Here is a 14,229-nt window from a genome sequence, read left to right on the forward strand (position 1 = left end):
GGTTACCAAATATGTTTTTCTGCATGTTGTTGAACCCTTCCTACAGCAGATCTGTACTGTGTGGGTTATTTAAAATTAATCTATATTGCTAGAAGCAGCTTAGCAGACAGCCTGCTCTAATACAAGCTGTGCAGGAGAGTGAAATAAAATGGCAGCTGGGTGCAGCAATCTAATGAACTGGGTGGGATGATCCTGGATCGGCATAAAATGTGACAAATTATTTACTATTCAAAGATAGATCTTGGAATTGCTGGATAGCTAGAGAGCCTCAGTGTAACCTCCCCACATGACACTGGCCATTCAACAAACCTGGGCAGTAGCACCACATTGTTGCAGTACCACAGAAGAGTTATTTAATATCTGAGTTTATAGTGAGTGTCTACAAACAGGTTGCCACGCAGAGAGATATCAGGTGGTCTCTAGTAGGCAGTGAGTCATAAAAGCAGCCCTGGGAGCGTACAGAATTCCCTACTCCTCCATGTGTATTTCTGCACATAGACACAAATGTCCGATGACACCATCCATGCGGTGTTGGAAGAGAGGGCTGCACGAAATTAGCATAGGCAGGAAAACCGAAAACGAAAGGGCAATGCATGGCCGCGCCAGTGCGGCGCGTGATCGGGAGCCACCACAGTGCTCAGACAGTAAACAGCGCCTAGAGGAAAAGGCAAATGGTTGGAGAGGTGAGCGGCTTCAATGCTATCGCAAGTAAGTATTTTCACGATTTCCCCTTGAACTCCTCGCTCTCTTTATAGTGACATAAAATATTTTGATGAATTTGGAACAAGCAGGGTTGGGGCGCACAGAAACTTTCTTTCGTGGCTGTTCAGGGCTTGCTGGAGTTGGATAGGATGTTTTCAGTGCAGCCGCATGACTGATGGCTCAGCAGTTCTCGGCTCTCCCTCGCCCCATCCCCCTTCTCATCATTGCTCGCCTTGGATTTGTTCACAACTCTGGTGGGAGACACGTTTTTGATTTATTTGTGCGTTAAGTGAATATTCTGCCTTCCTCCAGTTTGGATGGGCTCGAAGACACGATGCCAAGCGCGGTTAGAAACAATAAAGCAGCAGCAAACTTTGTAAAATGGTAAGAAACACAGCAGGTCCAACTATTTTCTCATGCTGTGCGATTTGCTGAGACGGTTTTTAAAACTTCAGCAGAGGGGCAAAGTGGCGATCCAATCTTGGCATCAGAATAAATGCTACTGGATTCGTTAGGGAGTTCCTGTACGAAAGATTAAAAACGCCTTGCGGCGGAACGTGCGTTTCCTCTGGAACGGGCTTTGCGAAAAATTTTGTAGGAAGACTGCATGACGTCATAATTAAACAGCCTCTGCACTGTTTTCCGAAGTGTTCAACGTCAGGCCACGGATCGAATCTAAGTTCACACTACTTTGGAATGGTCAGAGGTGTGTGTGTGTGTGTGTGTGTGTGTTTTATATATATATATATATATAATCTGCTTTTTCTTTCTGGCTTTCAGATTCCACAGTGTCAAACGTTGTTTATGTATTTCAAATGTTTGGGAGATTTTTTTTAATAGATTCCACCCCCCTCCCTTTGGAATTATGTGATGAGGACCAGATTGGCTGGTGTGTGTATTCGAGTGTCCCTGAATTATGTTTTTAAGTCATGTGGTTATGAGGTGCACATAAACCTACTCTGATGCACATAAAAGAAAGAAGAAAGTAAAACTTCCTTTAGTAAAGCACCCATAGAGTGGATGTGGCTAACTACATCCTGTTTAAAACTTCCCATCTCACCTGCAGATAATAGTATTTATTACAGTGAGTGTAAAATATTCTGCAATAAATAGGATGCATATATGCTTTAAAGCTGGAAGTGTTTTCCAGTATTGTAATCGTTTCACAAAAAGGAAAGGGACAATGTTTTTTTAGAAGCGTTTATAAGGATTGGTAAACCAGTAACAACTATTATGCTATTAGGATGGACTTTTTAAATTGCAGTTCTGTGTTTTCAGTTCTGTCAGGCTTAACTTGATCTCCAAATATACTGCTAGATTTACTGTATGAGTATATCTAAACAACAGGAAGGATAGGACAGGGCGTATTGGGGGTGGGGTGGCCCTCTACATCAAAGAGAGCATAGTGTCACATAAAATAAACAATGCAGGGGGAGCTGATTCCTCTACAGAAGCACTGTGGATATCAATACCAGGGGTGAAGGATAGTTTAACATTAGGAATATATTATCATCCCCCTGACCAAAGCGCACAAGAGGATTCTGAGATGGAAAAAAAAATTAGAGAGGCCAACAAAAGCAAAAATGTTCTCACTTTAATATGCAACTTATCCCTGAAATCTGCCTCCGTCCCTGAAGACTGGAAGATGGTCAATATCATACCAATCTTTAAGAAAGGGTCGGGGGGGGGGGGAGACCCAGGAAATTACAGGCCAGTCAGATAAAATTATTAAACATGTAGAAAAACAAGACCTGCTGAGGAAGAGTCAGCATGGCTTTTGCAGAGGCAAGTCCTGTCTTACAAACTTACTAGAGCTGTGGTGGCGAACCTTTGGCACTCCAGATGTTATGAACTACAATTCCCATCAGCCCCTGCCAGCATGACCACCACTGTACTAGAGTTATTTGAGGGTGTAAACAGGCATGTGGATAAGGGGGAACCAGTGGACATTGTCTGCTTAGGGTTCCAAAAGGCTTTTGACAAAGTTCCTCACCAGAGACTGTTGAGAAAACTCAGCAATGAAGGAATAAGAGGGGAAGTCCTCCTATGTATTAAAAATTGGTTGAGGAACAGGAAACAAAGGGTAGGTATAAATAGGAAGTTCTCACAATGGAGAGATGTAGGGAGTGGTGTCCCCCAAGGATCCGTTTTGGGACCAGTGCTCTTTAACTTATTCATAAATGACCTGGAAGGAGGGGTGGGTAGCGTGGTGGCCAAGTTTGCAGATGATACCAAATTATGTAGGGTGGTGAGAACCATAAAGGCGATTGATCATAAGAGCTCCAAGCAGACCCTTGGATAAATTAGGGGTGAGTGGGCTAAGAAATGGCAAATGCAGTTCAATGTAGTAAAATGCAAAGTGATGCACATAGGGGCAAAAAATCCAAACTTCACATACACGCTACAAGGGTCAGTGCTATCAGTCACAGACAAGGAAAGGGATTTGGGCTTCTTAGTTGATAGTTCCATGGGAATGTCAACTCAATGCATGGTAGCTGTGAAAAAGGCAAACTCTATGCTGGGGATAATTAGGAAAGGATCATAAAACTGCAAGGATTGCCTATATGCTCCTTTATAGTAGCCGTGGTGCGACTCAAGCTGACTTGGAGTACTGTGTCCAGTTCTGGTCGCCACATCTCAAAAAAAAAAAGGATACTTGAAGAGATAGAAAAAGTGCAGAGAAGGGCAACGAGGGTGATTGAAGGATTGGAGCTCCTTCCTTATGAGGAGAGGCTGCAGCATTTGGGACTCTCTAGTTTGGAGAGGAGATGTCTGAGGGGGGATATGATTGAAGTCTATAAAATTATGCATGGGGTAGAAAATGTGGACAGAGAGAACTTTTTCTCTCTTTCTCACAGTACTAGAACCAGGGGGCATTCATTGAAAATGCTGGGGGGAAGAATTAGGACTAATAAAAGGAAACACTTCTTCACGCAACGTGTGATTGGTGTTTGGAATATGCTGCCACAGGAGGTGGTGATGGCCACTAACCTGGATAGCTTTAAAAAGGGCTTGGACAGATTTATGGAGGAGAAGTCGATCTATGGCTACCAAGCTTGATCCTCCTTGATCTCAGATTGCAAATGCCTTAGCAGACCAGGTGCTCAGGAGCAGCAGCAGCAGAAGGCCATTGCTTTCACATCCTGCACATGAGCTCCCAAAGGCACCTGGTGGGCCGCTGCGAGTAGCAGAGTGCTGGACTAGGTGGACTGGTCTGATCCAGCAGACTAGTTCTTATGTTCTTAACATTTTGTCTTGATTACTACAGAAATGTTCTCCTTTGAATGTTTTTTTTTTCTTATTCTTGGGTAGCAAAAAGCTAGCATACATGTGCTCAGGTTGCATAGGATTTGCATTCCGCTTTTCAGTAATTTGCAGTTTTGCTTTCAAAAAAGGATGTTTCATAAATATGCCAAATACAACTGTACATGCTAACTTTATATTGCATTATGCATTTTATATTGTTAAATCATTCAAATAGATGCAGTTTTGATCTATACAGTTTCGAAAATACTGCACATAGTACAATACCCCCCCCCCTCTTTTCATTTTTTTCCTAGAAAAAATATGTATTTTCCTCCCAGGGCTCCAAAACTGCTGGAAAATGTATTTACTTAGAAAATGTATTCACTTTTCTTCCCAAGCTGTCTTAAAACAATAAAAAATACAATAAAAATAAATGTAGAAATAATAACTAGATTATCTTGAGCCCATCAGTAATGAAACCAGTTCAAGGGCATACACCTCTGGCTACATCTCAAGTTCATACCTGAAGAAAAGAAGAGTAAACAAAAGCACAGTGTTCCTCCCAGTATATTCTCCTTGCTCTGATTGCTGGTTCAAAATGCAGCAAATCACAGGGATGTTGGCAGAACACAAAAGTAAACCAGAGTCAATCTACTGCAGAGAATAGTGGCCAGCCTGAAGTTCTTAGGGAGGCCCAGTCCAAATATGGTAGCAACAGCTCTCCTGTCTGGTTCTGAGAGAGAGACTGAAGAGAAACTTCCATTGAGCTATGATGGCTAGTAGTACCAACCGCAGTGCTCCCAGGCATCTTGCTAATCCCTTTTCACGGCCATGTGAGACGGAATCCATGCATCGCTGGATATCATACAATTGTCGTGCTATAACTCCCTCACCTTTTGGATAGTCTTGTTAACCTAGCAAAATCCATCTGTAAATGGCTGTGACATTGCAATGACGGTGCAATATTGGGCAATGTGTTGATGTAGCCTAGTTCAGCACTGGGTGCATACCTCCTTTATTACTGAAAGTGAGCTGGCTAAGGTAGGTGTAATATTATGTAATATTTACTCACCTGTGGAAACATTTCCTTAACACACTTACTTCAGTTTTTGACTCAAACTATATAGTGGGTGACTTTCTCTTCCATAGTGAAACTTGTTTTAGAGTGTTCATTTTCCTCTCAATTAGATACCATTAGTCTGAAGTTAAAGCCAATAGAGCATAAAGGAAGCAGAGGCACTACAAGGACCATCACTTTGAAACCAACCTGGAAATTACAGCAAAATAGCCTTCCATGAAAGGTACAAATCTATCAATTTAAATGCTATTTTAACAGTTTGTGTCATCACTGGTGTCTATGGTGGGCTAACTAAAAACAACATGGCAGAGTGAGGAGGAGACAGCATGCAGACGGCAAGTAATGGCATAGCGCAGTCTACTGTAATATTTATTTCTAGGTTGTGTACATCTTCTCTTTTAACACAGGTACATCCATCTGTTCTGAGGGGGGCATCTTTTCCTACTTACTGTCTCTAAGCAAAGCTGCTCAAGAGTAATTGTGAACAGAAAGTCTTGTTCTCTTGTGTCTTGCAAACTTGATTCAGACTGTTTTGGAATATACCTGAAACTGATTTTCTCTTTATCCTAGCAGGTGAATTCAGGATGAAAATGCAGCCCTGGTTTCAAACAGCCCTAAGAAATTTCAATGGAGGGCTATGGAGGGAGAGATTCTGTCTGTATCTGTTGTATCTGAGTAATCTCTTCTTGGTGACTGGTTACATTGCTTTGCTGTTTTATGCTCTCATCTGGGAGGCTGGGAATATTGTCAGCCTGCCAACCAAGAGAATTGGCTTCTACAACTTCTGCCTGTGGAATGAGGAAGCAGAAAAACTGGATTGCCTTCTGTTCAAGGACTTAGAAAATATGGGAATCAGCAAAGTTGCATTGATCTTGTCCAGGATCTGTGTCTATTCCACACCAGTGTTGTGCCTTTATGTCGCCAGTGTCATCTTGCAGACCCTGTGCTTGAAAGACAAAGATGGGTGGAAACTAGCCTGTACTCTGCTGGCTGTTTGTGCTTTCAGTTTGCCCACTGGTCTCAGCTTGTTTCTCTTCCAGATGCAGAGGTGGGTTCTGATCTCTGAACTTGGTGAGGTTTTTGTAGCCTTAGCTGGGGCCCACGCCTTGCTCTTGCTCCACACGATCATCATTGGGATGTACCTGGTACGGGTCAAAGATGAGCTTCCTGCGGGACAGTTCGTTCCAGTAAAGAGCATCCTGTATGTTTAATTACCAAATTCATGCATTTGTGTTAGGCAGTATGTTTAAAGTGCCTTTTGAGCAACACCTGCGCATCGGTATATGTATTCCACTGAGTCAGGTTAGATGTTAAGTTGCTCTGGGAAATGTGATTTTGCAAGTTAATTAGTTTTGCACTTGGTTTTTCTGAAAGCGGCAGAAGCCAACACTTGGACACATTTTTGCACATGGAAATAGTCATCTGCAAAGATTGTCAGTTTAAAAATTACACATGAATATTCGTTGTTTTCTTCACCTTTCCTCCAATAGCTTGCTTTGGGGAAAACATGGCTTATAAGTGGCAGAGAGGAAACAATCTGGGTTGCAGTTAAAGCATCCACTCATCCAACAGATTCCTCTGCTTGGCTCACCAAACACCGTGATGGGCAGCATAAGTAGGTGTATTCAGCAGGGTTGCCTTTCTGGGTCCCAAAAGAGCGGACTATGAAATAGTGTTCTTGTATAGGATGAGCACACCAGGAGAGATGTGCTCGGGAGAGATACTCCAATATATTACCTTCTGTCTGCTGTTCTAGAGCAGAAAGGTTGCTTGGTTTGTATTGTAAATGGAACAGGGAAAATATACCCTCTCAGAGAATAATAGTGCATTTTACATTAACAGCAGATAACTATGTGGCATTTTCTTGGAAGTGTACAAGCTTGCCTTTGTGTCTAATCTGGCAGTCCTTGCACTTTCACAAATCACCAAGCGATAACAAGCTTTTACGAGCTGGGCCCCACCAAAGACTGCCATTACTTGAGATCACTATCATCCCTCCCCCCTCTCCTCTGGCATAGTCTTTTCCTGTTTGTGGTGGAGTGTGGGGAAGTTAACCAATGGTAGGAGCTGCCTTTTTGGCTGCTTGGAAAAGACTGCTGTTGTCTCTTTGCTTCTCCTAATGAGAGCTCTGGGGAGAGGATTTCTCTGTAGCTGGGCAAACAAATTTGAAGGCTGTTTTTGTGCTAAAAAAAACCTATCAGCATCAGGGATTGTTTGAAAAGGATAAAACTACAGGTTAAGCAGCACAGTGTTCTATTACTTCCATGTTTAGCAAGTGATTGCCATAATTCATACTGTTTTCAGTTGATACGGTTGTGTTCTCTAATGTTTAAACCAAAAAAATGACAGTTTACTATTGTTAGGTACACTAACTTTGCTGCCATTTTCAGTTAGTTGGAATGCTGGTTAAACATTTTAAAGGAAAATTGGCTGATATTTCTGTTTAGTCTCACCATTCAACAAACAGAATTTGTGACTATGAAAAAAACCAAATTATGGCAGGCAAAGGAGCTCTACTATAGGCTCAAAAAGATGTTCAAGAAATATGAGATGCAAACGTGAATAGGACCATTTCCTCTCAAATCCAGTTAGGATCAGGTTGTAACTAGTTAAGGCTTTTCTTGAAAAAAATCTTATATGTTCCAAGCATACAGCTGATCTTGGTTTGGTAACTGATAATACTACCACCTTGATTTATCTATATGCTGACAAGTAGTCATTGCTCCATAATGAAGGAAGCTTTTCTTTCCCTTTCTTGTGAACAATTTGAAAAGACCCAACCTCTTTCATCTTTTCAGTATAAATGACCTAGTCACATTGCAGATTCAAAACAAAAACTTGTTCTCTTGAGAAAAAAATGTTCAAATAAAAGTCTTGTTCACCATTATGTGATATGCTGTGTTTGGTTTTTTAGAAGCAGAACAAATTTCAGATTGAAGAATTTCTGTAACATTTTGTAGTGGCATTATACATTCTCTGTAATTTTTACAGGGCTGGTTGTGTGTTCGGTCAATAATTTGCAGGGCTGATTCATACACAGGATGACAATGCATAAGTCTCTGAATCGTGGGCTCTCAATTCCCATGCATGTGGTACCTGATTAGGCTTCGGTCTCCACACACACTTCTCCCAATTTGAAACTGTCCCAGGAAGTTGGCGGTGGGGGGACGCTCCGACAAGAGGGCCTGCTGGAGAAATGTACTGTTTCAGCTCAGGGAAACAGTGCTGAAGCAATGCTTAAGTCCCTTCTCCACACACACTATAGCAGTGGTGGTGAACCTATGGCACGGGTGCCAGAGGTGGCACTCAGAACCCTCTCTGTGGGCACGCGTACACAGAGTTCATCATGTGATAATAGTGTAATTATTTCAGGGAGATTATTAGCATTAAACCTAAAACCTAGTTTTGGGGAAGCAGTGTAGGCAACCCTGTTAAGCGCTGTTAAACCCTACTGATTTTCATGGGAAGAACGAAAGCATGATCCTTTACCTGGGAGTAAGCTCGGTTGCTGGCAATGGGGTTTGCTTCTGAGTAAACCCTCCTAGGGTCGTGATTCACCTGTTCAAAGCATTGCACAGTTGCTTTAAAGCAAAGCCACCGACTACCACCAAGCTTACTCTTGAGCAGGGGTCTTCAAACTATGGCCCTCCAGATGTTCAGGAACTACAATTCCCATCAGCCCTGCTACTTGGCCATGCTGGCAGAGGCTGATGGGAATTGTAGTTCCTGAACGTCTGGAGGGCCATAGTTTGAAGACCTCTGCTCTTGAGTAACGTGCGCCTTGGAGCCAACCATTTTTTCTATACTAAAACCTCAGTATTCAGGTTAAATTGCCATGTTGGCACTTTGCGATAAATAAATGGGTTTTGGGTTGCAGTTTGGGCACTCGGTCTCGAAAAGGTTCGCCATCACTGCACTATAGACTGGAAACTATGTGTGGGAATAACTGAGAACCTGCAACTTGCATCTGTTACATGGTGGGAATCCCAAACTCCACGGGTGTACTGTGCAATGCATGAGATAGCGAATATGGTACTTCTCAACACCTACATCACAACGTTGATCATTTCATCAAGCAACAGCAACCACATAGCTTGTTTAAACATTATTTTCTTACACCAAGATCAGCCCAAAGAACAATTTTTAAAGAGGCAATGCCCAAAATATGAGTTTCCAGGGATTCTGATACTTTTGTTAGGTACAACTTTTCACAAGATGGGAGAAGCTGTACACGTTTAATACTTCTACATTGATGTCTTGTGTTACGTTACATTGAACATGGCAACATATTAACTGGAATTAATTAGCTCGAACGGGTTCTAAGCAAACTGACTACAAACACCCTATTCTTTATGGGAACATGTTTTCATGTAGGTTGTCTAATGTTCATTTTCCATCATAGTATGTGTCTTTCCAGCTGAAATACAAAGATAAATATCTAGTGACAACTACGTGCTGAAAGGGAAGATCAGGATGTTCTAGTCAGTGGTCTTTACAGTAAGAGTTCAGTATGGAGGAGTCACGCTGTAAGCTAGTACTGATGGAGCAAGCTGTAAAAAATGTAGATTCTGTAGGATATTTGTGGTACATTACAGTATTCATTTCCTTGGTAATCTTTTCCTTAACTAGAATCTGTATGTTTGCCAGAGTCACAGGCTGGAGAAATTAAAATCACCATCTGTTATTTTCTTAAGTTGGCTATAGCATATCTTTTGCTCTTTAGTGTTTTAGAAAAACCAGTTTGTACCTTAGATGATCAGTTTAAAGTACTCTATGCAGAAAAGCAATTAAAACGTTATAGGCATATTTTATTCTGTACTTAAGTAGCTGTCTACAGAGACCAGCAAAATAGCTGCGAATAAGCCAGAAAAACCTATACCATTTCATGATCTGCATGTAACAATGGCCTTGAGGTGCAGAGGTTAGTCATTCCATGCCAGATCAACAAACACTAGGGTTGCATAACAGTTGAGGATATTGTTAAAATTATGCCCTTGCATGTGCTGCAATGAATCTACAGCCAAAACAATAAAAAACCCTTAAGCACTGATAGCATGGCTACAGCCCTCCAAATATAATTCAAGCTTACATTTCCCATGAGTCATGCTTCTTATTGTTGCCACAGAATGAAATATGCTCTACTTACAAAAGGCATTAAAGGCCTTATTTTCAAGCTCAAAACCTCTTGCAGCAATTTCAGTGTGCCAAAGTTAGCAGGACTGTAGCAGTAACTGCAAGTAAAATCACAACAAAGGAGAGTTTGGATTTATACCCCACTTTTCTCAATCATAAGAAGTCTTACAAAACTTCCCTTTCCCTACAGCAGGAGAAAGGGCCACCTCCTCTACTGTAGAATAAAATGAGGCTGCCGGACTTCATGAGACACTTGTTTTAAAATAACTATCAAGCTTGGGTGAAATTAATCTCTGCAACAGTAAGAAGGCCATGCCCACTGAACTTCCTTCTACCTAAGAACCCTTCAAGGAACAGATTGCTTTCTAGCCTGGCATCTGGCATTCTTAGAATGAAGGCAGAGGGGCCTAGTAGGATAAGGAGCTGGGAGCAGTCCAGATTGGTGGTGGGGCAAGGAAACCCCTCAACATTCTCAGATAGATGCTGTCCAGCGGAGTGAACAACTGCAAACCCGGATTAAGGGCAGACTCTAGTTTGAGGCAGGGCGGCTTGGGATGGAGCCTTGAGCAAAACCTCACAGATCTTCCTTGCAGTGGAACAAGAAGCAAGACTGCATGTGAGAAACTTCCACTATCGTTATTCTTTAGCAGTACAGTTCAGTTATTAAAATCCAATGAACAAGCAGCGTGCACAAAGAACCTGGAAAAATATGTGGTTATGACATAGCACTCTGGCTACATATTTGCCATCTGCTGTCACCACAAGGTTGCCCTCATGCCTCAAAACACCCTTAATCACCAGAATGTAGAGAATTAAGCTTGCAAGCTAAGTAAAGAAGATCTCCCTGACAAATTTTAAAGCATCATCATCTTCATCTGGTTTAGTTTTTTTGTTGCAGGCTGAAACTGACAATTTGTTCAGAGTCTCGGATTCATTCCCATGGCTCTGGGCCCCTGCGTCACCGCATCCACTCACTGAAGTCCACTGAGGATCTACCATTACTTGCTGAGGCTCTTGGGCTTCATCTTCCGATGATGTCATCTCCACTTCTCTGCCCTTGGATTTCTAGTAAATAAAGTAAACACACATATGTGCATGTTCCTGCAGGTGAGGGGCAACCCTCAGAACTACATAGTTCTTCCACATCCCCTAAGAAGTATTGGTAAGACATTGATATCTACCATACTGGTTCCAATTTTAAAAATTAAAATGGATTCTCTGTGCCCTTAAAAAAAGAGTTGATTTTTATACCCAACTTAACCTTTAAGGAGTCTCAAAGTGGTTTACAATCACCTTCCTTCTCCCCACAACCGACACCTTGTGAGGTAGGTGGAGCTGAAAGTTTTCTGAGAAAACGAGCTAGCCCAGTGGTTCTCAACCTGGGGGTTGGGACCCCTTTGGGGGTCGAACGACCCTTTCACAGGGATCGCCTAAGACTCTGCATCAGTGTTCTCCATCTGTAAAAAGGATAAATGTTAGGGTTGGGGGTCACCACAACATGAGGAACTGTATTAAAGGGTTGTGGCATCAGGAATCTTGAGAACCACTGAGCTAGCCCAAGGTCACCCAGCAGGCTTCATGTGTAGGACTGGGTTCTCCAGATTAGTTTGCCACAAAAACAAACCTGTAGTCCCTAAATTTGACAACAGAGAGGTGGATCAGCAAAAGGAACTTCCACTGCTTAGGCCCACTCCTGTCTGTGTTTTCAGAGAGCGAGGTCTCTTGGGGCAAGAATCTTAGGCAAGTGGCAACCTCCACAGTCAGATAAGGGAAAGGAGCAAGGAGCCACCAGGATGAGAATGATATAAACTGCTATGAGTCCCCGCAGGGGAGGAAGGAGAGCTGCAAAGTAAATAGATGCTCACCTCTGCCAGAACACACAGGGCTGCATCTACCAGCTCTGCTTCATTCATACAATAGACAGTCTCAGTCCTACAGAGAGAAAAATATCACATGCTGAAGCCTGAAGTATACAATAAGTAAGGGAAAATTTGGCTGCAGCAAGCAGAAAACAGCAGGTGGAAGAATGTTACATTTCCCAGATTACATCTTTGATCTCTCCTAGTCAGTTATAATCACTGTAACTAGCGCTTGGAAAGAAGGGTAAAGATTGTCTGAAATAGATTTATTAATTATTGTTAATGCTCTCCAACTTTGTCCTTAACTATGGCTCCATTCCTGTCTCCCTATTATTCTTCTGTTTTCTGCTGCACTGAACCATCATGCACAAGAATCCACTTTTAATCATTTCCCCTGGCCCTGCAATTGTGGGTGTGTGCAGGGAGAGAATGACATTTGGCATATAATAAACCTTATTTTACCTTCATAATCTCCTAAACCAATGGAAGGATAGTTTGTCCAGGGTATTGTCCTTTTACCATTAGTTCTGGTGCTATATCACTTCCATCCATTTGGAGCACCACTATTTGGAGGGCACTAGCACAGTACATGGTGGCAGAGGAGTATCGGAGGGAAACAGCGCCCAGAGACAACTCTGGGCACCTCCCTGCCCCCGGCCTCTGTGCAGGCTGGCTTTTGAAAGCACAGAGGCTGGGGGTGTGCCCCCCTGTCCCTAGAGGCTGGCTCACGCTCTCCCCAGGCCATGGGGAGGGCAAAATCTGGGCTGAAGGAAGCCTGGAAGGGTGGGGTACTGCCGCTGCCAGTCATGGAGCTCTGCCCCCCCATCGCATCCCTGGAGGCCGGCTCCTGCTCTCCCCAGGGCCTGCAGAAGCCAGGCTGCAAGGAGCCCGGGAGGGCAGGGGGCTGCCCCCCACCACAGAGCTCCCCTCCACGTCCCTGGAGGCTGGCTCCTGCACTCTCCACATCCTGGAGCGGGGCGGGGTGCCACGCCATTTCATCACGTGATCAAAAGGAGTGCACCCAGGGACATGGGTGTCCCCATGTCCCTAGAGCAGTACACCCCTGCATGGTGGCAACTTTCCTCAAACAACAGTTCCTTACTGTCTGTCTCTGCTGAGAATTTTCAAGCCTCCATGCAAGCAGCGGGGCCAAACTCCTCACACAAATAACTCTTACCTTGTCCAAACTTTTTTTCTTCTCTTTCTCCTCATTTCTGCCCACTTTTGCGCAGGTTCAGTCCTCCTCTCTGTCATCCATGCTGGGAGGATCCGCTTCTTTGCTGCTTCAGAAGTTTCCATCTCTGATTCAAGAAGAAACAAACCAGGGGAAAACTTAAGAGAGTTTGGGTGGTTTGTGCTAGGTAGCACCATGCCTATCAGGGTGCATCCCAGGGCAGGGACTGGTTATCTTCACATATTCCTGACTCTCCTATGCTCACAATCAGTATTTGAGCCGGAAACTAACTGCCCTGCTGCCATAAAACACATGTACTGCTCCAGTAGGGATTATAATCCATGTTTCTGTGCAGAATGCAGGAATGGCAATGAGTACAGATCAACAAGACACAGGTAGACTTGAAGTGACAGCAGGGGAGATTTGATTGGGCAGATTGCTTAGCTTGCAATGTTTACAGGCAGAGGCTGTGTGGCTTTACCACAGAAGCAGGAGATGGGCAGGATTTTTTCTGACTTCCCAAAGTTTACCTAAATACAGCTGGTTTGCACTGAATTCTATAACGAAACGGAGTGCAAAAGTTATGTTCTTGGTGTTTAAAAAGAGCTATTAAATTCTTATTATTATTTCTGCTGGTCAAGGGCATTTCAACCTATGGAGGGGCTCTTTAATCTTTTCCAGCAAGAAACCTCTCAACAAAACCTTCCTTACTTCCTCCGTAAATCCAGCACCTTGGCACAGCCCGTTCAGTCCCTTGTAGGAGGTGCAATGAGGGACTCAGCAAGGCCTCTCGCCTCCGGCACTGAGCGCAAGAGGCAAACCTTCAGTCCCCGCCAGGACAGACGCCGGTCTCAGAATTGCTGCAGGAAAAACACACACAAACCCGGAAGGAAGCAAAGCCATGTGGATTAAGGATCGCCTTCCCCGCACAAAGGCGGCAATGGGTTCCACCTTGGCTTGTGTCCATTGGCTGGCAAGAGCCGCTTTAAGACGGAAGGGCCAATAGAAATGTAGCTCTACGATTCTCCGCCCCCGAG

General features: G+C 43.4%; 2 protein-coding genes across 4 annotated transcripts; one reads left to right on the forward strand and one right to left on the reverse strand.

Annotated features, from left to right (window-relative positions):
• Positions 1-520: 520 nt before the first annotated feature.
• TMEM140 (transmembrane protein 140) lies at positions 521-7,913 on the forward strand. Of its 3 annotated transcripts, none has more exons than XM_048502314.1 (3): positions 521-708; positions 5,137-5,249; positions 5,597-7,913. In XM_048502314.1, the coding sequence occupies exons 2-3, from the start codon at positions 5,243-5,245 to the stop codon at positions 6,235-6,237; spliced, it is 648 nt and encodes a 215-aa protein (XP_048358271.1). In that variant the 5' UTR covers positions 521-708; positions 5,137-5,242; the 3' UTR covers positions 6,238-7,913. The 3 variants fall into 3 exon arrangements, with proteins under 3 accessions (XP_048358271.1, XP_048358273.1, XP_048358272.1); XM_048502316.1 differs by having other exon boundaries at positions 5,600-7,913; XM_048502315.1 differs by lacking the exon at positions 521-708 and adding an exon at positions 926-1,086.
• Positions 7,914-9,212: 1,299 nt separating this feature from the next.
• Positions 9,213-14,127, reverse strand: CYREN (cell cycle regulator of NHEJ). The gene is made up of 4 exons (XM_048502478.1): positions 13,904-14,127; positions 13,196-13,319; positions 12,025-12,091; positions 9,213-11,224 (listed from the first exon to the last, which is right to left on the reverse strand). Exons 2-4 carry the CDS (start codon positions 13,315-13,317, stop codon positions 10,985-10,987), a joined length of 429 nt encoding a protein of 142 aa, XP_048358435.1. The 5' UTR covers positions 13,318-13,319; positions 13,904-14,127; the 3' UTR covers positions 9,213-10,984.
• Positions 14,128-14,229: the final 102 nt, after the last annotated feature.

The sequence above is a fragment of the Sphaerodactylus townsendi genome, linkage group LG06 (genome assembly GCF_021028975.2).
Source record: "Sphaerodactylus townsendi isolate TG3544 linkage group LG06, MPM_Stown_v2.3, whole genome shotgun sequence".
NCBI classification, from domain to species: domain Eukaryota; kingdom Metazoa; phylum Chordata; class Lepidosauria; order Squamata; family Sphaerodactylidae; genus Sphaerodactylus; species Sphaerodactylus townsendi.